The 27,246-nt window shown below is 41.1% G+C and overlaps 2 protein-coding genes across 24 annotated transcripts in view; both read right to left on the bottom strand.

The window, feature by feature from the left end:
• LOC126188849 (cystatin-POGU1-like) overlaps positions 1-14,525 on the bottom strand; it is a 114,189-nt gene extending 99,664 nt beyond the window's left edge. The window contains exon 1 of the mRNA XM_049930491.1: positions 14,369-14,525. Within this exon, the coding sequence (XP_049786448.1) occupies positions 14,369-14,452 (84 nt within the window). The 5' untranslated portion in view covers positions 14,453-14,525. The remainder of the gene's footprint in view (positions 1-14,368) is intronic.
• LOC126188844 (uncharacterized) overlaps positions 1-27,246 on the bottom strand; it is a 2,133,693-nt gene that overhangs the window by 1,896,408 nt on the left and 210,039 nt on the right. The window lies entirely within an intron of this gene.

The raw sequence follows: 27,246 nt of genomic DNA, 5'->3' as shown, positions 1-27,246 counted from the left end.
TATTAGATTAGGAAATGAGACACTTAAAGTAGTAAAGGAGTTTTGCTATTTGGGGAGCAAAATAACTGATGATGGTCGAAGTAGAGAGGATATAAAATGTAGACTGGCAATGGCAAGGAAAGCGTTTCTGAAGAAGAGAAATTTGTTAACATCGAGTATAGATTTAAGTGTCAGGAAGTCGTTTCTGAAAGTATTTGTATGGAGTGTAGCCATGTATGGAAGTGAAACATGGACGATAAATAGTGTGGACAAGAAGAGAATAGAAGCTTTCGAAATGTGGTGCTACAGAAGAATGCTGAAGATTAGATGGGTAGATCACATAACTAATGAGGAAGTATTGAATAGGATTGGGGAGAAGAGAAGTTTGTGGCACAACTTGACCAGAAGAAGGGATCGGTTGGTAGGACATGTTCTGAGGCATCAAGGGATCACCAATTTAGTATTGGAGGGCAGGGTGGAGGGTAAAAATCGTAGGGGGGGACCAAGAGATGAATACACTAAGCAGATTCAGAAAGATGTAGGTTGCAGTAGGTACTGGGAGATGAAGAAGCTTGCACAGGATAGAGTAGCATGGAGAGCTGCATCAAACCAGTCTCAGGACTGAAGACCACAACAACAACATAGATAATAATAATGATAATGGTCTGAAATTTTTAATGTCAAACTTGTCACCACTTTTATAAACAGGTATTACTCTTGACTCTTAAGTTTACTTGGAAACTCGCCAGTTTCAAAGGAGTCACTGATTATGTCCACAATTTGAGAGACAACATTATCGGTACTATATTTAATAATTTTGTCAGGGACACTATCAAATCCGCAGATCATTTTACTTTTTAGTTTACTGATAGCTGTTTGTGCTTCTTTGGGTGTTATGGGGCATAGGTAGATTGTCCACTCATTTATTGGAGTTATTACCTTTGTCTTTGAATCATATTTAGTTGTGATCAGGTTTTAGGCTACATTAACATAATGATAATTAAATATATTATGGTAGCTGTTAGAAGTGGATCATCAACAATTTCATTTCTGTGTTTTATGGTATTTCATTACTTGCATTTTCATGTTTGCCTGTACGATTATTAATAACTTTCTACTCTGATTTCATTTTGTTGTTTCCTTTTCTGATATATGAATCTTTGTTCTTCTTTTTTGCAGCAACTATAACTTCCCTGTGCTTTTTTTCCTATAACACATTACATGTGGTTTCAAGGTATCATTTTGCTTTGCACATCTATATAGCAGTCTAAGACTTTCTGATGGATATTTGATTCACTTGTTATCCATGAATTTGGTTTTTTGTTTATTTTCATTCTCTTCAGAGGGAATGAAATATCGTAGCAGTATTTATAATTTGACAAAAATGTGTTGAATTGTTTATCTTGAATTATTGGTTTCCATGTTCCAATGTACATTTTTTAACATGAGACATGAGATTAAAAGCCCTAACGCTGTCATCATTAATTAATCTTCCCTCAATATATCTCCTGTCATCACTTTTCCATAAGATTTCCTTAAAGTCAATTTAATTTCTTGATGCTCAGAGAAACCTGTATTCAATACCTCAGATTTACAGCCTCATTTTGATTTGTCAGTGAATATCTGGTCAATAGTACTTTTACTTTTGCTGCCGTATTTGTTGGTACCTTCTACATGTATGTCCATATTTTATGTTTTTAGTAGATTAACCAGTTTCCGCCCTTTTTTTACAGTTGTTCTTGAAATTATCATTGAAATCCCCAAGCACAACTATTTATTCTGACTATTTAAACAGTTCAGAAGATTTTCTAAATTTTCAGAGAAAGATTCAAAATTGCCAAATGGGGATCTATATATACATGCAGCTATAATTTTACTTTCTGTTAGTTCACATAAACAATATTCAAAATCTTTTTCGATACAGCAGACATTTTTAAACCTAATTTCCTTTGATTTAATATCTGTTCTGAGATATACACATGTTCCACCACCTCTGTATGTTTCCCTGCAAAAGCTGGTGATCAACGGAAGTCTGAAATCCCAGCTGCACATTTTTGCATTTCTAGCAGCCAGTGTTCAGTTACACAGATGATGGAAATATCCTTCAATGTGTCATTCAAAAGGACCTCTAGCTCGTATACCTTACTGGTGAAGCCCTGTGCATTATGATATAGGAGAGTTAAAGAATTATTCAGTTCTATGAGAGGTATATTTCTTGCCTGGTTAATTCTTTGAAGAGTAGGCTCTAGACTTCTTTACGTTTCTGTCTTGATTTTCACATCCTGGGGGTCCTGGACTTCTTCTTGCTAGTTTTCTTCTGCAGTGGATTGGGCCATAAAAAATCGTTCATGTATTGTTTGGATGCTGTCCTCTTCTTGGTGCTTCGCCGTGATCTGTTGTTTTTGTCTTCCGTCCACCTCCTTAGTCTTTTTACTTGGTAATATTGTCTTCTGTGCTCCTTCCCTGTCATTTGTTCATTCTACTGAAGACATATTTTGTGTTAACTTTCTGGTTTCTTCTCTTGTTATTTTCTCATATTGTGGTGGTTTTATCTTCTGTGCTGCTTCCTTGTCACTTGTTTGTTCTATAGCATGCATATTTGCTGTTAATTTTTTGGTTTCGTCTTCTGTTATTTTCCCATATTGTAAGCATTCAGTTTCGTTGACTGACTGGTCTAAGTGCTGTATCTTTTGGGTTGCAGCATCTATGTTGCGTTCAACAGCATCCAAAGAAAAATAACCAATAAATACGAAAGGTGTCGAAAATTAGGATGTTCACGTGCTCTTTGAGCTCTTACACAGGAGCTGCCACTGGTTCTGGGATAACTCATCTTTAAGAAAGAAAGTCGTCATTGTGCAAAATCGCGCTGTAAGAATAATATGTGGTGCTCACCCACAATCCTCTTGTAGACACCTGTTTAAGGAGTTGGGCATTCTGATTACTGCTTCACAATCTATTTATTCTCTCATAAAGTCTCTTCTAAATAAGACACTCTCTGAGTTCAAGAGGAATAATGATGTACGAAATAACAATGTCTGAAGGAAAAACGACATTCATCACTCCACATTAAGGTTGTCTTTAGCACAAGAAGGGATACACAACGCTGCTACAATAATTTTTGATCATTTACCCGGTGATATAAAATGTCTGAGGAAAGCAAAGAAAAATTTGAAAACAAAGTGAGGTAGTTTCTCATTGAAAACTGTAAAAGAATATATACATAACTTAGAAATGTTCAGAATGTAACCACATGCACAAATTAGTGATGTGAATGTAAAATGACTTGTTCCACATTATTACGATCCAGCTTGAAAAATGATCCGTGGAACATGTAACTAACTAAATAACTAGCTACTTCATAAGCCACCTTAAAGTCTGTGGCAAAGGCTACTTCTGATACGACTTCCCTTTCTCCCTTTCCTGTTCTATTTGCAAAAGAAACACAGGAAGAATAAGTGTTGGTCATTCTCCAAACAGGTTCTAAGTTATCTGATTTTCTTGTCACAGTCATTTTATAAGAGGTATGTGGGAGGATTTAACACATGGTTTGACTCTCTTTGGCAGACTAAGAAATTTAACGGTAAACATTTCTTATAATCCACTAATCTCTCTTGTGATGCCTACCACTGCAGTCTGATAAGAATTTCTACAAACCTCTTACACTTATTAAATGAATCCTTGTTGGAACACACCATTCCATTTTGGGTCTTCTGATTCATATATATAGTTCACATCCAGTAATGGCCCCAGACTACCAAGCATATTTAGAAATGTAATTAATGTGTAACTTTGCTATTTCCACACTCCTTAATGCTCTGCTTCACAACATTATTTATGTACACGATGGAGAATGAATCCTGACAGTTTTACTGCCTTGAGTCTACTTTACTTACATCTATATCCTACAAATCACTACAATACGTAAAAGTTATGGAGTAAAACGGCGACAGTAAAAAGAACAACGAAAAAAACGAAATAGAGGAAGAGTGTGAAGCACGTTTAAGTTCCCAGCGAACGAGAATGATCACCGTGAGAAGCAAAGAAACCGATGAATAACGAAATTAACGGACTGAAGAATCAAGAATTGCGACATAATCTTATAATAAAAGACTGCGAACTGAAGTGAGTCATGAAAATATCACTCTACGAGAAGTGCGGACAAGGACAATTGAACAGTACAACTTGGCATTCCAGTACGACCCGACGAAAGAATATTACAAACACAAACATATCGTCATCGGAAAAATGGATAACATCTGACAATTTTGCAACGCGAACGAATTCAGTAGAGAAACACCAACATATCGTGATCGGAAAAATGGATAACATCTCACAATTTTGCAACGCGAACGAATTCAGTAGAGAAACACCAGCATTCTGTTGCATGAATGGAAAAATTTTACTAACACCATGGGAAGCGCCTCCGCAAGAATTTTTACATTACATGATTGGGGAAACTCCAGAATCAAAACACTTTCTTTAAAATATAAAAGCGTACATTGCCTGCTTCCAAACGACTGCTTTCGGTGTCATTTCGATCAACACTAACAGAGATGAAATCGATCATGTTGTCTCCATCCAAGGAGAAATCTATCACAACATGAAATCAGTACTACCACTACACAATGAACACTATAAATTTCTGCAAACACATTTCATCAGAAACGAAGAAGCAGAAAATGATCAACGATGCACAAATATCAGTGGACTGAGACGGGTAGTAGCTCGAGATGTGCAGAGGATCTTACGCAAATACGTACCATGTGATTCTCCTATTCAAATCAGCACTAGACCGAATGATTTCTCATGACTATAAATTTATAATTCGGGCCGACGTCGATTTAATGCAACTCAGATATACTAAGTAGCCATCGTAATTGTGGACAATGAAAACACAAGCCGTGACATAACTGTTCAACGAAGAAGAGGACTACAGTAGAATGCAGATACACAAAACGGGTTAGAACACTGTTGCAGAAACAACGAAACAACATGCCAAATTAAAAAAAAAAGAAAAAAAACGCAAAATCCCAAAATTGGCGATCTTTTACAGGAGCTCAAAATTTAACTCGGACTTCAATGCGAGATGCTTATAACAGTTTCCATAACGAAACTTCGCTCGAAACCTGGTAGAATATCCAAAGAGATTCTGGTCGTATGTGAAGTATGTTAGCGGCAAGAAACAATCACTGCCTTCTCTGCGCGTTAGCAATGGAGATACTATCGAAGACAGTGCTGCCAAAGCAGAATTACTAAACACAGCCTTCCGAAATGCCTTCACAAAAGAAGACGAAGTAAACATTCCAGAATTCGAATCAAGAAGAGCTGCCAACATGTGTAACGTAGAAGTAAATATCCTCGGAATAGTGAAGCAACTTAAATCACTTAATAAAAGTTGGTTTTCTGGTCCAGACTGTATACCAGTTAGTTTCCTTTCATAGTATGCTGATGCATTAGCTCCATACTTAACAATCATATACAACCGTTCGCTCGGCAAAAGATCCGTAACCAAAGACTGGAAAGTTGCACAGGTCACACCAATATTCAAGAAAGGTAGTAGGAGTAATCCACTTAATTACAGGCCCATATCGTTAACGTCGATATGCAGCAGGATTTTGGAACAATTATTGTGTTAGAACACTATGAATTATCTCGAAGAAAAAGGTCTATTGGCACAGTCAACATGAGTTTAGAAAACATCGTTCCTGTGAAACACAAATGGCTCTTCATCCACATGGAGTGTTGAGTGGTATTGACAAGGGATTTCAGATGGATTCCGTATTTCTGGATTTTCGGAAGGCTTTTGACACTGTACCACACAAGCGGCTTGTAGTGAAACTGCGTGCTTATGGAATTTCGTCTCAGTTATGTGACTAGATTTGCGACTTCCCGGCAGAGAGGTCACAGTTCGCAGTAATTGACGGAAAGTCATCGAGTAAAACAGAATGATTCTGGCGTTCCCCAAGGTAGTGTTATAGTATGCTGATCCATTTGCCGTTCCTTATCTGTAAAAACGATTTGGGAGACAATCTGAGCAGCCGTCTTAGGTTGTTTGCAGATGACGCTGTCGTTTGTCGACTAAGAAGATCAAAATAAATTACAAAACGATTTAAAAAGATATCTGAATGGTACGAACATTGTCAGTTGACCCTAAATAACGAAAAGTGTGGGGTCATCCACATGAGTGGTTGCACGATAAATCAGTCTAATCTAAAGGCCGTAAATTCAGCTAAATACCTAGGAATTACAATTAAGAACAACTTAAACTGGAAGGATTACATAGAAAGTGTTGTAGGACCGACGGAGTACATCCAAAAAGTTCAGAGAACGGCAGCACGTTTTGTATCATCGCGAAATATGGCAGGGAGTGTCACTGAAATGATACAGGATTTGGGCTGGACATCATTAAAAGAAAGGCGTTTTTCGTAGCGACGGAATCCTCTCACGAAATTCCAATCACCAACTTTCTCCTCCGAATGCGAAAATATTTTGCTGACACCGACCTACATAGGGAGAAACGATCACCACGATAAAACAAGGGAAATCCGAGCTCGTACGGAAAGATATTGGTGTTCGTTCTTTCCGCGCGCTATACGAGATCGGAATAATACAGAATTGTGAAGTTGTTTCGATGAACCCTCTGCCAGGCACTTAAATGTGATTTGCGGAGTATCCATGTAGATGTAGATGTACGTACGCTCATTTCCATTTTACCGTTCATAAGATGCCCTCCGGTATTCATTACTATTTCTGCACGGAGAGGACGGATGTCATTTTAATTTGAAACAAATCCAACCGACACAGGCGTAGATATAAACAAAAAAAGGCACTTCCAAGGAGTTCTACGCTTACAGTTTAGTGATAAGAGACAATGAAACAAACGATCACGTTCCCAAAACGCGCCGTTTATTCCAACAATTCATGGTAGATTTGTATACAAAAAGAGAAGCGGAACGGATGCTTTCCGTAAGACTCAACCAGAAGAACTAAGCACGGAAGAATACATCCACCTTCAGGATATCATTATAAATGATGGAAACACTGACGAGATCGGGACAATGGTAAGCTTACCGTCATCATACATAAGTCCAAGACATGCATGAGTTCACTCAAGATGCCATGACCTGCATAAGAAAATGTGGTCTAACTGACCTCTTCATAACTTTCACATTCAACTCGTCGTGGCCAGAAATCAAAGAATAACTAAGATGCGGTCAATCCCACTTGCATCAACACGACATAATAGCCGGAGTTTCCCGACAAAAACAAATGAGATTAACTGAAGTCATCACAAAACATCACATCCTTGGAACCGTCAGATGCTGGATGTACACAATCGAAAGGCAAAAACGAGAACTGCCTCACTCACAAATCACATATGGCTGCACGACAGAATTCCTCCCACAAATATCGACAAAATCATCAGCCTACAAGCGTCAGTACTTGGACGACACGAAAACCGGAGTTGATGGCTATCCCAAATACAGAAGACGATCACCCAAAAACGGCGACTGCACAGCAAAAATACGAATAAAGAGGCAGCGACGAACTGGAAACAGATAATCAATGGGTAGTACGGTGTAACACACTACTTTCCAAAATGTTCCAAGCACATCTAAACGAAGAATACTGTAGTTCAGTGCAATTCATCAAAGGAAGTTGACATGGCAGTAGTTCAAATAGCCAAAGACGGTGAACAACAAAATAGAAACAACGAGATCCTCATCCACCAAATGGGACAATACATCAACAGTAAAGAATCAGCATGGCGGATTTTCAGTTTTCCCATACGCGAATACGAACAAACTGTGTAACATCTATCAGTACATTGGAGAATGGACAGAGAGTTTACTCCACAAAAGACACTTCCAGAAACATTGCAAGCGAACCAACTGACCGCTTTTTACCATCTGTGCTAAATGATCCATTCTCGAAAACATTATGCCTACTACACTACTGGAAATTGAAATAAGAACACCGTGAATTCATTGTCCCAGGAAGGGGAAACTTTATTGACACATTCCTGGCGTCAGATACATCACATGATCACACTGACAGAACCACAGGCACGTAGACACAGGCAACAGAGCATGCACAATGTCGGCACTAGTACAGTGTATATCCACCTTTCGCAGCAATGCAGGCTGCTATTCTCCCATGGAGACGATCGTAGAGATGCTGGATGTAGTCCTGTGGAACGGCTTGCTATGCCATTTCCACCTGGCGCATCAGTTGGACCAGCGTTCGTGCTGGACGTGCAGACCGCGTGAGACGACGCTTCATCCAGTCCCAAACATGCTCAATGGGGGACAGATCCGGAGATCTTGCTGGCCAGGGTAGTTGACTTACACCTTCTAGAGCACGTTGGGTGGCACGGGATACATGCGGACGTGCATTGTCCTGTTGGAACAGCAAGTTCCCTTGCCGGTCTAGGAATGGTAGAACGATGGGTTCGATGACGGTTTGGATGTACCGTGCACTATTCAGTGTCCCCTCGACGATCACCAGTGGTGTACGGCCAGTGTAGGAGATCGCTCCCCACACCATGATGCCGGGTGTTGGCCCTGTGTGCCTCGGTCGTATGCAGTCCTGATTGTGGCGCTCACCTGCACGGCGCCAAACACGCATACGACCATCATTGGCACCAAGGCAGAAGCGACTCTCATCGCTGAAGACGACACGTCTCCATTCGTCCCTCCATTCACGCCTGTCGCGACACCACTGGAGGCGGGCTGCACGATGTTGGGGCGTGAGCGGAAGACGGCCTAACGGTGTGCGGGACCGTAGCCCAGCTTCATGGAGACGGTTGCGAATGGTCCTCGCCGATACCCTAGGAGCAACAGTGTCCCTAATTTGCTGGGAAGTGGCGGTGCGGACCCCTACGGCACTGCGTAGGATCCTACGGTCTTGGCGTGCATCCGTGCGTCGCTGCGGTCCGGTCCCAGGTCGACGGGCACGTGCACCTTCCGCCGACCACTGGCGACAACATCGATGTACTGTGGAGACCTCACGCCCCACGTGTTGAGCAATTCGGCGGTACGTCCACCCGGTCTCCCGCATGCCCACTATACGCCCTCGCTCAAAGTCCGTCAACTGCACATACGGTTCACGTCCACGCTGTCGCGGCATGCTACCAGTGTTAAAGACTGCGATGGAGCTCCGTATGCCATGGCAAACTGGCTGACACTGACGGCGGCGGTGCACAAATGCTGCGCAGCTAGCGCCATTCGACGGCCAACACCGCGGTTCCTGGTGTGTCCGCTGTGCCGTGCGTGTGATCATTGCTTGTACAGCCCTCTCGCAGTGTCCGGAGCAAGTATGGTGGGTCTGACACACCGGTGTCAATGTGTTCTTTTTTCCATTTCCAGGAGTGTATATGTGTACCTCCATACCTATTATACAGGGTGGTCCATTGATCGTGACGGGACCAAGTATCTCACGAAATAAGCGTCAAACGAAAAAACTACAAAGAACGAAGCTTGAAGGGGGAAACGAGATGGCGCTATGGGTTGCCCGCTGGATGGCGCTGCCGTATGTCAAACGGATATCAACGGCGTCTTTTTAAATAGGAACTCCCATTTTAATTACATATTCGTGTAGTACGTAAAGAAATATGAATGTTTTAGTTGGACCACTTTTTTCGCTTTGTGATAGATGGCAAGGGCAAGGGCAAGGGCGTACCTAGGATCTGAACTGTTGGGGGGGGGGGGGGGGGGCAGGTCCTACTAGTCTCAGGAAACAAGGACTCGATACAACATACAGCACTTCTTACTAAATAAAACAGTAAACCAGTGAAAAACTGCTTTTAATAAACATTTTAAATACAAGAATGCACTTGTACAATCCGAGAAAACATGCAGCATTTCTTATTAAATAAAACAGTAAACTACTAAAAAACTGCGAATATCTTCTAGGGGGGGGGGGGGGGGCAGCTGACCCCGCCCCTCGCTGGATACGCCCATGGTAGATGGCGCTGTAATAGTCACAAACATATGGCTCACAATTTTAGACGAACAGTTGGTAACATGTACGTTTTTTTAAATTAAAATACAGAACGTAGGTACGTTTGAACATTTTATTTCGGTTGTTCCAATGTTATACATGTACCTTTGTGAACTTATCATTCCTGAGAACGCATGCTGTTACAGCGTGATTACCTGTAAATACCACATTAATGCAATAAATGCTCAAAATGATATCCGTCAACCTCAATGCATTTGGCAATACTTGTAACGACATTCCTGTCAACAGTGAGTAGTTCGCCTTCCGTAACGTTCGTACATGCATTGACAATGCGCTGACGCATGTTGTCAGGCGCTTTCGGTGGATCACGATAGAAAATATCCTTCAGCTTTCCCCACACAAAGAAATCCGGGGACGTCAGATCCGGTGAACGTGCGGCCCATGATATGGTACTTCGACGACCAATCCACCTGTGATGAAATATGCTATGCAATACCGCTTCAACCGCGCACGAGCTATGTGCCGGACATCCATCATGTTGGAAGTACATCGCCATTCTGTCATGCAGTGAAACATCTTGTAGTAACATCGGTAGAACGTTACGTAGGAAATCAGCATACATTGCACCATTTAGATTACCATCGATCAAATGGGGGCCATTTATCCTTCCTCCCATAATACCGCACCATACATTAACCCGCCACGGTCGCTGATGTTCCACTTGCCGCTGCCATCGTGGAATTTCCGTTGCCCAATATTGCATATTATGCCGGTTTACGTTACCGCTGTTGGAGAATGACGCTTCATCGATAATTAGAACGCGTGCAAAAAATCTGTCATCGTCCCGTAATTTCTCTTGTGCCCAGTGGCAGAACTGTACACGACGTTCATGTAATTCCTGGTGCAGAGAAATATGGTACGGGTGCAATCGATGTTGATGTAGCATTCTCAACACCGACGGTTTTGAGATTCCCGATTCTCGCGCAATCTGTCTGCCACTGATGTGCGGATTAGCCGCGACAGCATCTAAAACACCTACTTGGGCATCATCATTTGTTGCAGGTCTTGACGTTTCACATGTGACTGAACACTTCCTGTTTCCTTGAATAACATAACTATCCAGCGAACAGTCCAGCCACTTGGATGATGTCGTCCATGATACCGAGCAGCATACATAGCACACGCCCGTTTGGCATTTTGATCACAATAGCCATACATCAACACGATATCGACCTTTTCTGGAATAGGTAAACGGTCCATTTTAACACGGGTAATGTATCACGAAGCAAATACTGTCCGCACTGGCGGAATGTTACGTGATACCACTTACTTATACGTTTGTGACTATTACAGCGCCATCTATCACAAAGGGGAAAAAGTGGTCTGACTAAAACATTCATATTGCTTTACGTACTACACGAATATGTAATAAAAAATGGGGGTTCCTATTTTAAAAAACGCAGTTGATATCCTTTAGACCTATGGCAGCCCCATCTAGCGGGGCAACCAAAGCGCCATCTGGTTTCCCCATCAAGCTAGAAGAGTTTCGTTCTTTGTAGTTTTTTCGTTTGATGCTTATTTCGTGAGATATATGGCCCGGTCACTATCAATGGACCACCCTATATGTGGAGCACAACAAGAAAAATCTTTCAGCGACGGAAACAAGGAATTCAAGTAGATCATTCAAGATCATGAAAGCTGGCGCACTAGGTTGAGTATACTCCGTACATCCGAACAATACAGAATGTTTCTATCTCCAGAAGCTGCTACATGACATACGGGGACCAAAACGTTTCACAGATCTCAAGATTGTTGACGGTTACCTGTAACAGACGTAAAGAGAAGCATGCCTATGCTTAGTACTATTGGGAAACGACAACCACTGTGAATTAAGACTACAAGAAGCCTTACTCACAGCCTCAGCTGAACAAATGAGATAATCATTCGCCCTAATTCTAACAGTATGTAACCCATCGAAACCAAAACAGCTATGGGACTTCTTCAAAGAGTGTACGAATCCGACAAGCTCATCCTGAGCTGACCAACGAATTCAATGGCATCTTCAATTAAACATTCATTCGCTTAGAAGACAAATGTTTAACAACAAACAAACAGATCTTTAGTACAACTTGAGATGCAAGCACCACGAAAAGATGCTATAAGTGTGCTAAACTTCGAAATTACAAAGGAAAAAAGTTGCAATATCAACAAGCTACTTTAATACGTTGCTCACAACAAACCACTCCTCAATGACAACCAAAAGGAAATTTACAATCTTATCAAGAATTACGTACTTGGACGCACTAGGCGGCACCGAAAAAATGTTTACAATAAATCTATTGCTGGCGGAAATACGTGCAAAACAACACGTCGCACGTGCGCTGGCATCATCCGGTATTGCAGCCACACTTTCGGAAGGAGGACAAACTGCCCATTCCGCCCTACAACTAGCGTTGAATACAGCCGAAGAACAGTTCCCGATATGTAAAGTTTCAAGAGCAAGTGGACGGGGTGAACTTCTAAAGCAAGCTAAAATTATCTTCTGGGACGAATGCACAATGGCACATAAAAAAACGCTCGAAGCCATAGACAGAACATTACAAGACTTGCGAGGAATCTCTGAAGTGATGGGAGGAGAGTTAATCATACTCTCAGGAGACTTTCAGCAAACACTTCCAGTTATCCCCAAGACGATACCAGGAGACGAGATCAACTCATGCTTAAAAAAAGTCACATCTCTGGCCACGCTTACAAATATTGGGACTAACAAAAAGTATGAGAGCTGAACTATCGAAAGACGAAACAACAGTGCATTTTGCTCAACTTTTACAAACAGCCGAAGACACATAGCCTATTGACAAGACAACAGGCCCATTAAACTCAACAGCGACTTCTGCAACATAGCCGCTGCTGAAAACGAGCTCGTCGACCAAACTTATCCAAATAATGTTCACAATTATATCAATACGGACTGGCTATTTTAAAGGGCAGTTTTGGCAACTAAAAACTGCTGTCGACAATATCAACTTTAATATTCAAAAGAAAATTCCCGGTGAAGAGAGAATACACAAATCGATCGATACGATGGCAAACGTTGAAGAAAGTGTTAACTTCCCCACAGAATTTGTAAACTCTTTGCAAATACCAGGAATACCATTACACCGCCTTCGACATAATATTGTATCTCCGTTCATACTACTCAGAAATCTAAACTCACCAAAACTATGTAATGGAACAAGTATGAATATCACACAGCTATCGAATAACATAATCGCAGCCGAACTTAAGACTGGAAAGTACAAACGACACACATTATTTATCCCAAAAATACCACTGAACTCTACTGAACTGCCATTCTGATTTAAGATACTGCAATTTCCAATCAAATTAGTCTACAGTTTTACAGTTAAGGAAGCGCAAGGACAAACTTTAAATATTGCGGCATCGACATCAAAGACTCATGCTTCTCTCATGGTCTACTAAATGTATCTTGCTCTCGAGTAGAACATTCGAAGAAATTGTACGTATACACGCAAGATAACAAAATGAAAAACGTTGTTTATAAACAAGTAGTGTAAATAGCTAGAATATGATTTCAATAAAAAATATTACGTCTTATACTTTAACAAGTGCTGTAAATAGTTAGAATACGTTTTCAATTTTTTTTTTTTTACCTCTCATATTCACAGTTTCTCCTTTTATTTCATCTACCACACATTCTCGTATCTCCTCCCTAAGCGAAGCTGGGTACCCCAACTAGTATAATTATAAGCAATAAAAAATAAAACAGAAAACTAGAAATATCTGTGGAATTTTGTTATTAAAAAGGATGAAATACTTTGCATGTAATTTTTCGGTTTGAACCGAACTAAACGTACACACATGTACCAATTTAAATTTGTTTAACCACATTTAATTATCATACATGCTAGTGATGTTGACACAGGTTGAAACGTAAATAATGCACCCAATGAAAGATAGCAACTCATGTTAGCCAACAATGAAATGCCGCACAGGTGGTAAGTAAAGATAAAACCAAACAAGTTTATAAACAACGAGTCAAAATGTAAGGTCTTCTTGTATGACTCACAGATTCTCAATTGACTAACTTCCGTTTTGTAAAGGCGATTTTGAACACCTTTTTGACAGTCTTTACTGAAACTGCGTGTGAAGGAAGTGTACTAAAAAGTTTAATGCCCAGTTATAAATAATTATTTTGTTTTTTCCTAAGTCGACGAACGACATGTAAACTTTATTTTTTTCGTTTTTACCTCGAACCAAATAATTAATAAAACATATATAAAGCTTGCAACTTTAACTCCCTTTTCATTTTCTTTTTCATCCACATTCAACGTTGTTTCCTACATATTTGCTAGTAACATAAGAAAAAATATTGTATATCGATTTCTAAAATTTTTGTACTTACTTCTGTCACATTACAGGTATACGGAGGGTGTGCATTTACCGAAATGCATAAACAATATAACACCAGAAAATAAACTAGTTTCATGGTCGAAAGATTTACAGCGGCAGCAGCGCAGCAACACAATTTCCTTTTGCTGTACTCGTAACGACTAACGATACGAACAAGGCGCCGCTAGTATTATAGTGTGTCATTGGCGGTGACGTTGCGATAGTAGGGTTCGTGGTGGAGGAGGCGGGAGAGTGGTGAGGGGGGGGGGGTCTTGACAGCAGCTGAGCGGCCATTGACTTCTTATTACCTTCGCCTCGATGGCGTTGAAACTACACGGCGTGCCTGGTAATTTTGTGTATGTAAAATGAAGCGCGAGATTTTACCGAAGAAAATTATCCTGCCAATTGCACAGCAGCAGGAATGAAAACAAACAAGATGGCGAAAACTTTCACAAGATTACGAAGAAGGAAGTTAAAAGCATCAGTGTTGTCGCTCTGCAACTAGTTACACAAAGATAGAAAAATTACTCGGAAATGAATACTGTTCATTAATGTTTTTTTGCCGTTACAAAGATGGGTGCAGCGCGTGAAGAATGATTTCTTACAGGCCCCTGTGCGAACTTGCAGTAGTAATTTCCGATTCTCTGTCTTTAGCGGCGCATTGGTGCCTGGAAAATATTTATCTATTTTACTCTGAAGATAATTTTTGTCTTCTTTCTTCACGCGGGAAATTTACTCACATTTTAGTTAACTATGATGTTTAACCATTTATCGAACTTACGCACGAAGGAAACATGTCAGGTAAGAAATTCACGTCGCCCATCTTTGCGCACGCTCCACGCCTCCTGTCGTTCTCATTCTTCTGCCTCTGGGAAACGGAGTGAATGAAAAGTGATTGACTGAGTGGCCCTGTACGAGACCTAGTGTCCTTTATTTTCCCTTACTGGTTCTTATGCGAGATGACCGTTGGCTACAACAGAACCATTCAGCACTATCAAATGCTGCTTCTCAATAGCGTTTTGTCAAACGATCGTCTTCTAACACACCAAGGATTCCCTTCTAAATACACGGAGTACTTCTGTAACACACTTGTACTACCGAACCGTGCAGTATCAAATGTAGCAACACGCCTATGAACTGCTTCGATGTCTTCCTTTACTCCGACTTGCTGGGATTCACAAACACTCTTAACAAGCCGATGTCGAAAAGTGGGTGGCACCAATGTTTTGTACACGGTGTCCCTTATAATATGTAGATATTAACACTCTCCCAGAAAGCTACCAAAAATTCGCAGTCGTTCATCGCCGTCTCTAAAGCTGAATCTGTGTACCTACTCGTTCCATTTTTTTTTTTTTTTTTTTGTTTCGTAATCTTACTTCCAGATAGTGAACCGACATGCCAACAATACTTCAAAAATTGCTGTTCACGCAGCTTGCCAGAACGCCTGTTATGTAAGCGAGAATAGCGGGCAATAGCGTTGGCCACCGGCCCATAGACGTATTGTACGCTAATGTTGCGCAACGATATTGAATTTTTTTCCTACAGTGCTCGATAAAAATGTGCAGTATTCAGTATGGTTTTAAATTATGAACGACGATGAAGCTGCTGCTGTGGAAGTTGCTCTGCTTGAGGTTCAATGAGATAAATGTCAATCAGAATATTTTACTTGCTGCAACATCTGATCTGCACAGCGACAGCGCTATGCTTGTTCGTAAGGAATTCTTGTAAAAGGTTTTTCCTTGTAGCTGTAGGCTATCGCCTCTGTACTTAGTGGACAACAACGCAGAAGGGTAATGCTTATGTTTCCGGTTTATACAGGTTGTCACAAAAAGGTACTGCCAAACTTTCAGGAAACATACCTCACACAAATAAAGAAAAGATGTTATGTGGACATGTGTCCGGAAACGCTTAATTTCCATGTTAGAGCTCATTTTAGTTTCGTCAGTGTGTACTGTACTTCCTCGATTCACCGCCAGTTGGCCCAATTGAAGGAAGGTAATGTTGACTTCGGTGCTTGTGTTGACATGCGACTCATTGCTCTACAGTACTAGCATCAAGCACATCAGTACGTAGCATCAACAGGTTAGTGTTCATCACGAACGTGGTTTTACAGTCAGTGCAATGTTTACAAAGCGGAGTTGGCAGATGCCCATTTGATGTATGGATTAGCACAGGGCAACAGCCGTGCCGCGGTACGTTTGTATCGAAACAGATTTCCAGAACGAAGGTGTCCCGACAGGAAGACGTTCCAAGCAATTGATCGGCGTCTTAGGGAGCAGCACGGAACATTCCAGCCTATGACTCGCGACTGGGGAAGACCTAGAACGACGAGGACACCTGCAATGGACGACGCAATTCTTCGTGCAGTTGACGATAACCCTAATGTGAGCGTCAGAGAAGTTGCTGCTGTACAAGGTAACGTTGACCAAGTCACTATATGGAGAGTGCTACGGGAGAACCAGTTGTTTCCGTACCATGTACAGCGCGTGCAGGCACTATCAGCAGCTGATTGGCCTTTACGGGTACACTTCGGCGAATGGTTCATCCAACAATGTGTCAATCCTCATTTCAGCGCAAATGTTCTCTTTACGGATTAGGCTTCATTCCAACGTGATCAAATTGTAAATTTTCACAATCAACATGTGTGAGCTGACGAGAATCCGCACGCAATTGTGCAATCACGTCATCAACACAGATTTTCTGTGAACGTTTGGGCAGGCATTGTTGGTGATGTCTTGATTGGGCCCCATGTTCTTCCACCTACGCTCAATGGAGCACGTTATCATGATTTCATACGGGATACTCTACCTGTGCTGCTAGAACATGTGCCTTTACAAGTACGACACAACATGTGGTTCATGCACGACGGAGCTCCTGCACATTTCAGTCATAGTGTTCGTACGCTTCTCAACAACAGATTCGGTGACCGATGGATTGGTAGAGGCGGGCCAATTCCACGGCCTCCACGCTCTCCTGACCTCAACCCTCTTGACTTTCATTTATGGGGGCATTGTCTACGCAACCCCGGTACCAAATGTAGAGACTCTTCGTGCTCGTGTTGTGGACGGCTGTGATACAATATGCCATTCTCCAGGGCTGCATCAGCGCATCAGGGATTCCATGCGACGGAGGGTGGATGCATGTATCCTCGCTAACGGAGGACATTTTGAACATTTCCTGTAACAAAGTGTTTGAAGTCACGCTGGTACGTTCTGTTGCTGTGTGTTTCCATTCCATGATTAATGTGATTTGAAGAGAAGTAATAAAATGAGCTCTAACACGGAAAGTAAGCGTTTCCGGACATATGTCCACATAACATATTTTCTTTCGTTGTGTGTGAGGAATGTTTCCTGAAAGTTTGGCCGTACCTTTTTGTAACACCCTGTATATTTGTCTGCTCTAACATCCCACAATGTCTGCAATGATTTGTACGTTTCGATGCTCTCTAGTATGAATGGTCTTTCTTCTTGTTCTGAACTCTTTACAGTAGATAAACACAACATTCAAGACAAATAACCATGGGGTCAATTCTAGTGTCCGATCCCATTCGTCGGCTATGAGCAAAGACTTCTTACCTAGGACAGAGACGCTACATAGAGGCAATCTTTGAAAACAACTGATCATACTCGTGGACAAATGAATGTAACATAGATGAAGTTACAATAACAATCCACGTGATTAATTACTTAGTGATAAATTATATCGAAAAGAACTGAAGGTAACGAAAATAAATAAGACCACAAAACGAGAAGTATACGTGTCTGAATAAATTATTAACATAATTTATTCGCGTAAGGAAAGCACAGAGAACCTTTAAATCCATTGCAGTACAGCGCATGATGAAGACGTAACATTGTGAAATAGCGTTGATTTTTAGTAATAATTATTGAATCTTACAGATCTAGAACACAAGTAACGAAAATTCGAAAGAAGTAGGGTGTAAATAATATTGTAATCAGTAACTAGAATTAAGCTACAGAGGTCAATTCCAGTTACCGATTCCAAGCATTGCATGGTACATTATGGTTTTCCCAGCAGGCGTGTGCACTGAAATGTAATATGGTTTCAGCATTTGTAATTGCTCTTTGAAGTTCTGCAGAAAGAGACTAATATTGGAATCGCCAACTAGAATTGACCTATATAGGTTAATTCTAGTTACCGATTCCAACCGTTCCACGGTTCGTTATTTACACAGTTTTAACAACAAGTGTGTGCATGAAGTATTACAGGATTTCTACATTTGATATTACTCTCTTCACCACTAAGAACGAAAAATTGGAATCTTTACCTACAACATCTGTTAATTTTTCGTAGTACTTCTGAGATCAATAAGAAATATAGAAATCCTACAAAAACCCAATATCAAAATTATGAACCATCGAATAGTTACCGATTCCAATTTTTGTTATACCAACACACTAGTTTTAAAGAGCAATAAAAAATGTAGAAATGCTAGTACGTTTCAGAGCATACAACTCCTGCAAAAGTAACTTATATATGAATCATGAAACGGTTGGAATTAGTAACTGGAATTTTCCTATAGAGGTTAATTATAGTTGATTCCAATATTCGTTACTTTCTGTGGATTTTCGGGAGTTGTGTACTGGCTTTTCTTCTAGAATTCAGTGTGTCGGTTTCTCAACATTTCATGCTTCTGTTTCGTATTTGTTGTAATTCATTTCATTTTCCCGTTTTTCTGTTACATTTTAGTTTCTCCCCGTCCAAAACCCCAACTTTCCTGCTCTTCTCCCGCTAGAATCAATAGTTAAGAGTAAAATGAACGCCATTTTATAATAGTATGACTTCACCATCGCTTTACTGTGATGCAATTTAAAGGTTGTCCATGCTTCTCTACTCACATAAACGACGGGAATATTTCTTATCAGACATGAAAATTTGTTTCTGATTCTTGTTCTTATTTGTTTTCGTTATCTGCAATTCGTTCATAAAACAGGGTGTCCCACTTAAACCTACCTGATTTCAAAGAACCAGGGAAAAATAACAAAGTAGATACGACAATGAAAAATGCACCACATTGTAGAGCATCTCAAAGAATTTATGTATTTATCATCAATACATGTGAACCATTTGTAGCACGAAGAATATCAAGTCTATGTTTTAAAAAATGGTTCAAATGGCTCTGAGCAGTATGGGACTTAACAGCTGTGGTCATCAGTCCCCTAGAACTTAGAACTACTTAAACCTAACTAACCTAAGGACATCACACACATCCATGCCCAAGGCAGGATTCGAACCTGCGACCGTAGCGTTCACGCGGTTCCAGACTGAGTCTATGTTCAATTTATTGCCAAGTTCTTTGTAACATTTTCCACGTAGGGATTCGATTTTGATGTAGAACGCTGGACATTACGTGTAATACGACATGAATCGGTTTCACCTTCAATTTTAGAACTGAATTACACATGACACAGCTACGCGAACCAGCTAACACATAAACGGCCGTCACGCCAAGTCTCGCTCACAACGGACATGAATTTCAACTTTATCAGGCCACAGTAACGGTTGCGCATGCACAGTTTGCAGGAATTTTGAAATGACCCTCGTAGTAGACTTCTTTTAGCCAGGAATGCTCTTTTTCTCTGTGCTATGTCGTTTCTCATTATCATAATATCTTCGTCTGTCATTGCAATTTTGCATCGGAGCTGACAGAATTTCTTCACTTCATCTATTACGTGGTCCCCAATTTTGATGTTAAGTGTATCGCTAATGCCAATTCTTCTCCGCCTCACTACCTTAATCTTTCTTCAGTCGAGTGTTCATCTTCTTCAACAGGTCCTGTAACGCTAGCGCCACCAGTGAATGTTGTCACCGATTGATGGCACTGTTTTCCTGTTTGAAAGTGAGGAAAAGCTACAAGACTTGTTCGGTAAATCTTACATGGTGAGTCAAAAATGACTTTACAACTTTGAAATCATATAGACATTTATTGAGATAATATACAGGATCGATAGATATGTCAATTTGTAGCAAACAACCTCAAGTTTCCCATGAAAGTGTCAAGTGTCATTTTGGTTCGTTGTGACTACCATTTGCGATGCGGCAAACATCTCACCGGTAATCAATTTCTTCCCGCACTTGTTGCAGCAAATCGGACGTACCTTATGCAATGGCAGCGAAGATAAATTGTTTGATAGGGGAGGAACGCACACACCCCAGAGAAAGTCTGGGGAGCTACATGGCCATGCGAGTTCTCCTTTAGGGCCAATTCACCGACCTGCGAAGCGGTTATCGAGAAGACCTCGAACGTCCTTTTGCTGGTGGTAAACTATTCCATCTCAGTAATCTTCATCGATCTACGGAATTAACGAGTTTTCAAAATCTCCACATACACAACACCAGTGATAAGTTTCTCCATGAAGAGCAATGTGAAAGTAGCCATTTACCTGGCATTACGCTGGTGCTCCTGGTGGCGGAATGGGGTACTGATGCACTACATGAATCAAACTTGAAATTGTTTTCTACAAAATGACCAATCTACCGATTCTGTAAGTTATATCAATAAATTTCTAAATCATTCAAAAGTTGTAAAGATCTTTTGGACTTTCCATATATAGTCGACATAGTTTGTAATGGTCGTGTGGTAAATGTCTTATCCTGAACACAAGAACATTCGAGATCGAGTTTCGAATGGACAACGGAAGTTTTCAGTCCCAGAAATGAAGTCGAATTCAAAGACCTGCAACCTGCCATGGAGTTACGTGAAATTATCATTATTATTATTACTATTATTACTGGATGTTCCCCATAGCTGCGCTCACATATTGATAATTTTGTTACGATGATTGACGGTGAGTTAGTAGGCTATTGTACGTGCAATAATATCAACTGCTCTCACGTGTCTGCCTGTTCAGATAAGCATGGCTCTGATGTGTGAAGGGGTGTGGGCATCAGCAAACGTATATGCATCGTGCTATTGAAACAGCTGTACATCATACAAGGTGTACATTATGCAAGAAGTCAATAATTTTTTAACATCATTTATGATCACTATTGCAAATATTGGGCTTCTTGGAGAAGCATTTGGTTTTGGTTCAGGGTTGTCTTTGCCCAGATTAGCTTTCTTTCTGGACTTCGGAGATCAATCTTCCCCTTTCTTCCAGTTCTTCCGCAGCTCAGATGGCTTCTTGGGCACCGTCGACCGTTTCTTGAAGATAGTTCCTATGGTTTATTCATCGCTGAAACGCAAGAGTCTCTTCAGTCTTCAGAATCCTGGCAAGAGACCCTTATACGGTGCTACCAGGTGGGCCCACCCTTTACCTTGCTTTGTGGCAGTGGAGCCTAGTATCCCAATGTTGGGTCCAGGTTGGCTAGTTTAAGGTGGCTGTTCTTATGGACAAAAATGTAGGTGCATTTATGATGCAACCGCCTTGCTGGAATCACAACTGTCGAAAAAATAAATAAATCAAAGGAAAAGTCTTTAGACTATTAATCTTGAAGACGGCAGCTGAATCAAAATTTTCTGAAGTTGGACAGGTATAACTTGTTCCTAAAAAAAAAAATGTTGGCGTAAACTTAACTTCTTTTCGTTGCTCCACTGCAGTTGATTTTACCTGTAAATTTCTTGAGCATGGTTCTCCAATAATGTGAAAGGTCAAAAAGTGATCCAAGTGGACTCAAATTTATAACTCTGAATGTTGTTTATTTCTTGACTTGACGATATGTCACACACCGCAGCTCGAAATCTCATATTGTACTGGCCCCTTCTCGCTGAGTTACATTCACATTTATAAATATTAGTATAGCTTGTATGGCCAATGCAGTAAGTAAGTATAGTTTGTTATTGATAGTCATTCTACGTCGCAGGTTCGAATCCTGCCTCGGGCTTGGATGTGTGTGATGTCCTTAGGTTAGTTAGGTTTAAGTAGTTCTAAGTTCTAAGGGATTGATGACCTCAGATGTTAAGTCCCATAGTGCTCAGAGCCATTGGAACCTTATTGATTGTCATTCACTCAGAATTTTAATCCTACTCTTGAATCTTGCTTTTATTTATTAGATTACTTCTTCGAAATACTGACTGAACAGTTGTGAAAATAAAATGAATTTCTGTCTCACGCGCTTTTAATGCAGAACATCTCTCTGGGTCTTCCATCTTTATGCATCCTCTCACGGAACGTGAAAACGCACGTGGACGAGGAGCTGGTGATGTCACAGAGTGGAATTCCACGTTCCAGTACACTAAGGAGAGTAAAACAAATAATCTGAAATTTCAGATTTTTCCTCGTGGATAGGAATGTGGCCAATGACATGCGACATCGTTTTACATCAGAAGCAGAACAATGGAATCGCCATATTGTATGGCGTTAAACATGGTATTTGGTGCGTTTTCTTTATGAAAATGAGTTCATTGTTTGAATAGAAGCTGTTTCAGTGCGTCAGTAAATTGAAGGTCTCTTGGGAACGCGTCGTTTTAGCTACAATTTGTTGTAATAAAATGAAACTACGTATCTGTATGCCAAGGCTTCGTGTAGTCGATTTTATTTTTATTTTTAGTGATGCAATTTGTGTGCTACGGAAGTATACCGTTTCAATGCTGCTGCACAATGATGATCTATCAAAGGCGCGTATTTTTGGTACAATTTTCATGTTAATATCAAATAATGACATTTGTAGATACAGGCTTTAGACAGTGTTATGTCATATATGGACACCTGGTTGCAACGTCGAAGCTGTAGCGCAGTTGATGAGGTATTAAGAGAAAGGTAGAAGAATAGCGTCTACCTCCCTCTAAACTTTTTACCACGTTCCGATTCTCAAAAGATTCTGGATGTTACTTATTCGTTTAATAGAAGAATTTATTTCGAATATCCAAGGTATTTATTGCACATAACGTATTAGTGTTATTCTTGTTGCAAAGGCAAAAATCTTAATGTTACTGTCAATACATGTCTGAAAGTAAACACAAGCTATGCATTTGTACTTTTTGCTATGTTGAAACTTACTTTAAAATATGCCCATCCGTCTCTGGGTTTATGGACCGGCTTAAGTTTGCATCTTGCCACTAATTATTTTTCCATTGATGGTGAGCAGCTTCGAAAAAATCTCTTCCATTCGAGTGAAATTACGCAATGAATCTCGGTCTTGATATCTATATGATGAAGTACGTTACTTCAGAGTGTTGGTGGTCAATGCAACATCGAGAAAATGGGTATTACGCACGCACAAACTGACGTAAGACACTATATCTTAACTATATTCAACTTAAAACCGAAAATTGGAATAAAATTCAGTTAACGAACTACTAATAGCTGTTCAAGCTATCACCATGTCGGGAATCTTCTTCGCGATTTTCTCCGCTCTTCTTCGACAATTGCTAACACAGTTAATGGAGCTGTTTTGCGCGCATCCATTTTCGTCACGAAACTACCGTATGTGGTTTGTGAGCTAAACAAAGCCGACAACGGCCGCTGGAGAGCGCTGAGAGATCGAATCGCGTTAGCCAGCTCGTCCTGTGTGCCGATGACTCTCGTGAAGTCGAATGTCTCGTCCGCGTCCAGGTCAACGTTAGCTGCTTCGTCCCATATGAGGATGGCTTTATTGTTCTCTCGTTGTTGTTACAATTATATGTTGTATATTACTTGTCTTTCTCTATTTCGTGCACTTATATACTGCTCTGAGCATATGAAATATCTTACACCACTTTATATGGTCGAACACATACTCCCAGTCGGCACATACTGTATTCCTTAACGTAAGTTAAATTCAACGTGACAGAGTAAGAACCGGGGTCTGACAACTAATACAGGTGTATTACCTATCTCGGAAGTCTGCTTTTTGTGTCTTGATTGTACCCGTGACTGTAGCCATAATGGGCTAGGGCATAGAGTGGTGCCATCTTTGCGTTGTATGATGATTCGAGAGTTATTAATTCGTTCATTTATAGCTTGTTTACATATCTGTATGCTACCTAGGAATTGAAGGAAACACTAACTTTTTTATTGTGTATAAAATAGCTCTTATACTTATTATAAATTAAAATCCCCGCCATCTATTTTGTATGTATGTGAAGGCTAGTCTCAGGAATCTGATACACTTTTCACTAATAGTAAGAAGGATGTAGGTTGCAGTAAGTACTGGGAGATGAAGAAGCTTGCCCAGAATAGAGTAGCATGGAGAATTGCATCAAACCAGTCTCAGTACTGAAGATCACAACAACAACAACAACAACAAGACTTATTAAGAACGAAGGTTTTTATGTATAGTTTACGAGGTGCGTTCGTTAAGTAACGCTACACATTTTTTTCTCGACCAGTTTAGGTTCAAAAATTGCGGAATTTGTTGTGTGATGTCGTGGAATATTCCGGCTACAGTCCCTATAGCTTCATGACGTTCCACTAGATGGCAGCGCTATACGTAGCTTTCAAAATGGCGTCTGTAACAGATGTGCATTCCAAGCAGAGAGCTGTCATTGAGTTTTTTTTGGTGGAAAACCAGAGCATAGCAGATATTCATAGACACATGTAGAATGTCTATGGTGACCTGCAAGTGAACAAAAGAACGACGAGTTATTGGGCAAGGCAACTGTCACCATCGCAACAAGGTCGTGCAAACCTCTCCAAACTCCCACATGCCAGCCACCCTCATACAGCCGTGATTCCTGCAGTGTCGGAATGTACGGGCTCTCTCATTCTAGGTGATCAATGGATCACAATTAAATGCCTCGTTTCTAACTGGATGTGGCTGTTGGCAACGGTGGCACACTCCTCCACCAGTTGGGGTACTCAAAGATGTCTACCAACTGGGTTCGTCGCCACCTAAGACAATCGTAAAGAGCAACGAAGGACCATCTGTGCAGGAATTGCTTGCGCATTACAAGGCGATGAAACATGGGTCCATGACTTCGAACTGTAAATAAAACACCTATTCGCGGAGTGGTGCTACACTCTTCACCTCCAAAGCATAGCGTATCAACTGAATTCAGTCAAAAAGTAAGCTAGAGCAGAAGTGAGTTGCAGTAGAGCCAGCCGCAGGCACGCAAGGGTGATAGGCGCTGTGAAACAAAACACGGCCGACAGACATTGCGAAGCAAAGCAAGGTGGGTGCAGTATAGCGACAGCCGATGCTGCAATACGCCAGCGGATGGACAGAAGCCTTTCCTCATTTGTCACGACGGAAGTGTTTAGAGTATGTGCTTTAAGGCCTAAACGAACATTTTCTTCAGTGCATAAGTAGTCAGCTATTCATGTACTAAAATATTCTCATCTGAGTATCACAGCCTACACCTCAAGCCAGTGACACCAGAAGCGACATCCAGAAAGACAATACGGGTCCACTGTTCGACCAATGGTAGGGCAGCTTGCCCTGAGTCATGAAAGCAGAAAGCAGCTGCCGCCAGAGCAGAGGGTTATCTGCTCACTGTGGGCGGGGGGGGGGGGGGGGGTTGTGGAGGTCACGGCCACTTCTGCGGAACTGTCAGCTGCGCTGCCGCGCTATCATCACGGCCGCCTCCGCAGACGTCACTGACAGCTAAATTTGAGAGGTGCCAAGCTCGGCCTCGCACTTCGCACTGTCAGCAATGCTGGACATTTGTTGTTTCATATGAGAGGCAACTGGACGCCTCCACGAAGCTGTTCCTGATGTAACTACAGCTGAGGACTGGAATAAAGAAGTTAATTAAACTAATCTACTGTCGTCCTGACGTCTCATTTCGTCCTCCATGGGTGACAATCCATATAGGAGCCCCCCCCCCCCCCCCGCTTGCGGGGCCGCCCGCATTTCCACCCCCGCCGCCCACGCTAGTTAGCGCGCACGTTATTCGTTCGTTTCTTTCGCCAGTCGACTAGACTGAATCGAGTTATCGAGAAGTTGTACTTTCCTATGAATCACGCGCGTCCGCGTCATCGTATTTTATACGTTTGTGTTTGGCACATAGATAGCTAACACATACCTACGAGAAAAGTCGTGGCCATTCTAGTGATCTCGATACGTTATTCTGTCTCGCATTTGTTCGACAAAATACGCGAATATTCTACTGTTTCCTTGTACAGAGAACCTTCAATACGTAGCGTTATACATACGGACTATTCACCTCAGAGGCATTACATTCAGAAGCAGAAATATTAAAACTGAAGAATGAATATGTAAAAAGTCCTAGTTATAGCAAGTGAAAGTGTGAGGATTAGTCAAGAGTGAGAGTGATTAGTTAACTGTCAAGTATTAATAATAGTAATTCATGTAATTTAACAGTAAAAATATTGTTTCGACACTCGTAACAATATTTTACCAATAACGTAGCCAGCCAGAGTGGCCGAGCGGCTCTAGGCGCTTCAGTCTGGAACCGCACGATCGTTACGGTCACAGGTTCGAATCCTACCTCGGGCATGGATGTGTGTGATGTCCTTAGGTTAGTTAGGATTAAGTAGTTCTAAGTTCTAGGGCACTGATGACCTCAGCTGTTAAGTCCCATAGTGCTCAGAGCCATTTGAACTAATAACGTAACAATAGTTTCCTATACCTAACTCGTAATACGAGTTAGGTATGGGAAACTATTGTTACGTATATCTCCGATCATAGTGACTTTTCTATTATGGTAAAAGTAAAGATAGCTCAAGATATCTTTAGCGCCCCCTCCTTGAGTTTTTCTGTATCCGCCACTATCTAACACTGGTGTCAGATCATTGATGTCGCCTTCTTAGATCAACGCCTGAACGTGCAGCATGGGGTACCGTCAGTCCAAAAATTTTGATTGTATTTTGGCCATAGAGAAAAGGTTTGACAGTCGTGCATTTTGTAAAGTAGATTTTACTGCGAGTAGGGAATCAGTGGCTTTTTCTAGGTTTGGACTTAATGGAAGTCACGATTGGCTAGTGCAAATTAGATGTGCACAGTGTAACCTTGAGGCCACTCAACGTCAAGTACAGAATCAGTTCCAGT

Source organism: Schistocerca cancellata, chromosome 5, assembly GCF_023864275.1.
Source record: "Schistocerca cancellata isolate TAMUIC-IGC-003103 chromosome 5, iqSchCanc2.1, whole genome shotgun sequence".
NCBI classification, from domain to species: Eukaryota; Metazoa; Arthropoda; class Insecta; order Orthoptera; family Acrididae; genus Schistocerca; species Schistocerca cancellata.
Note: the sequence above shows the minus strand (reverse complement) of the source record. Positions and strands in the feature narration are given on the sequence as shown.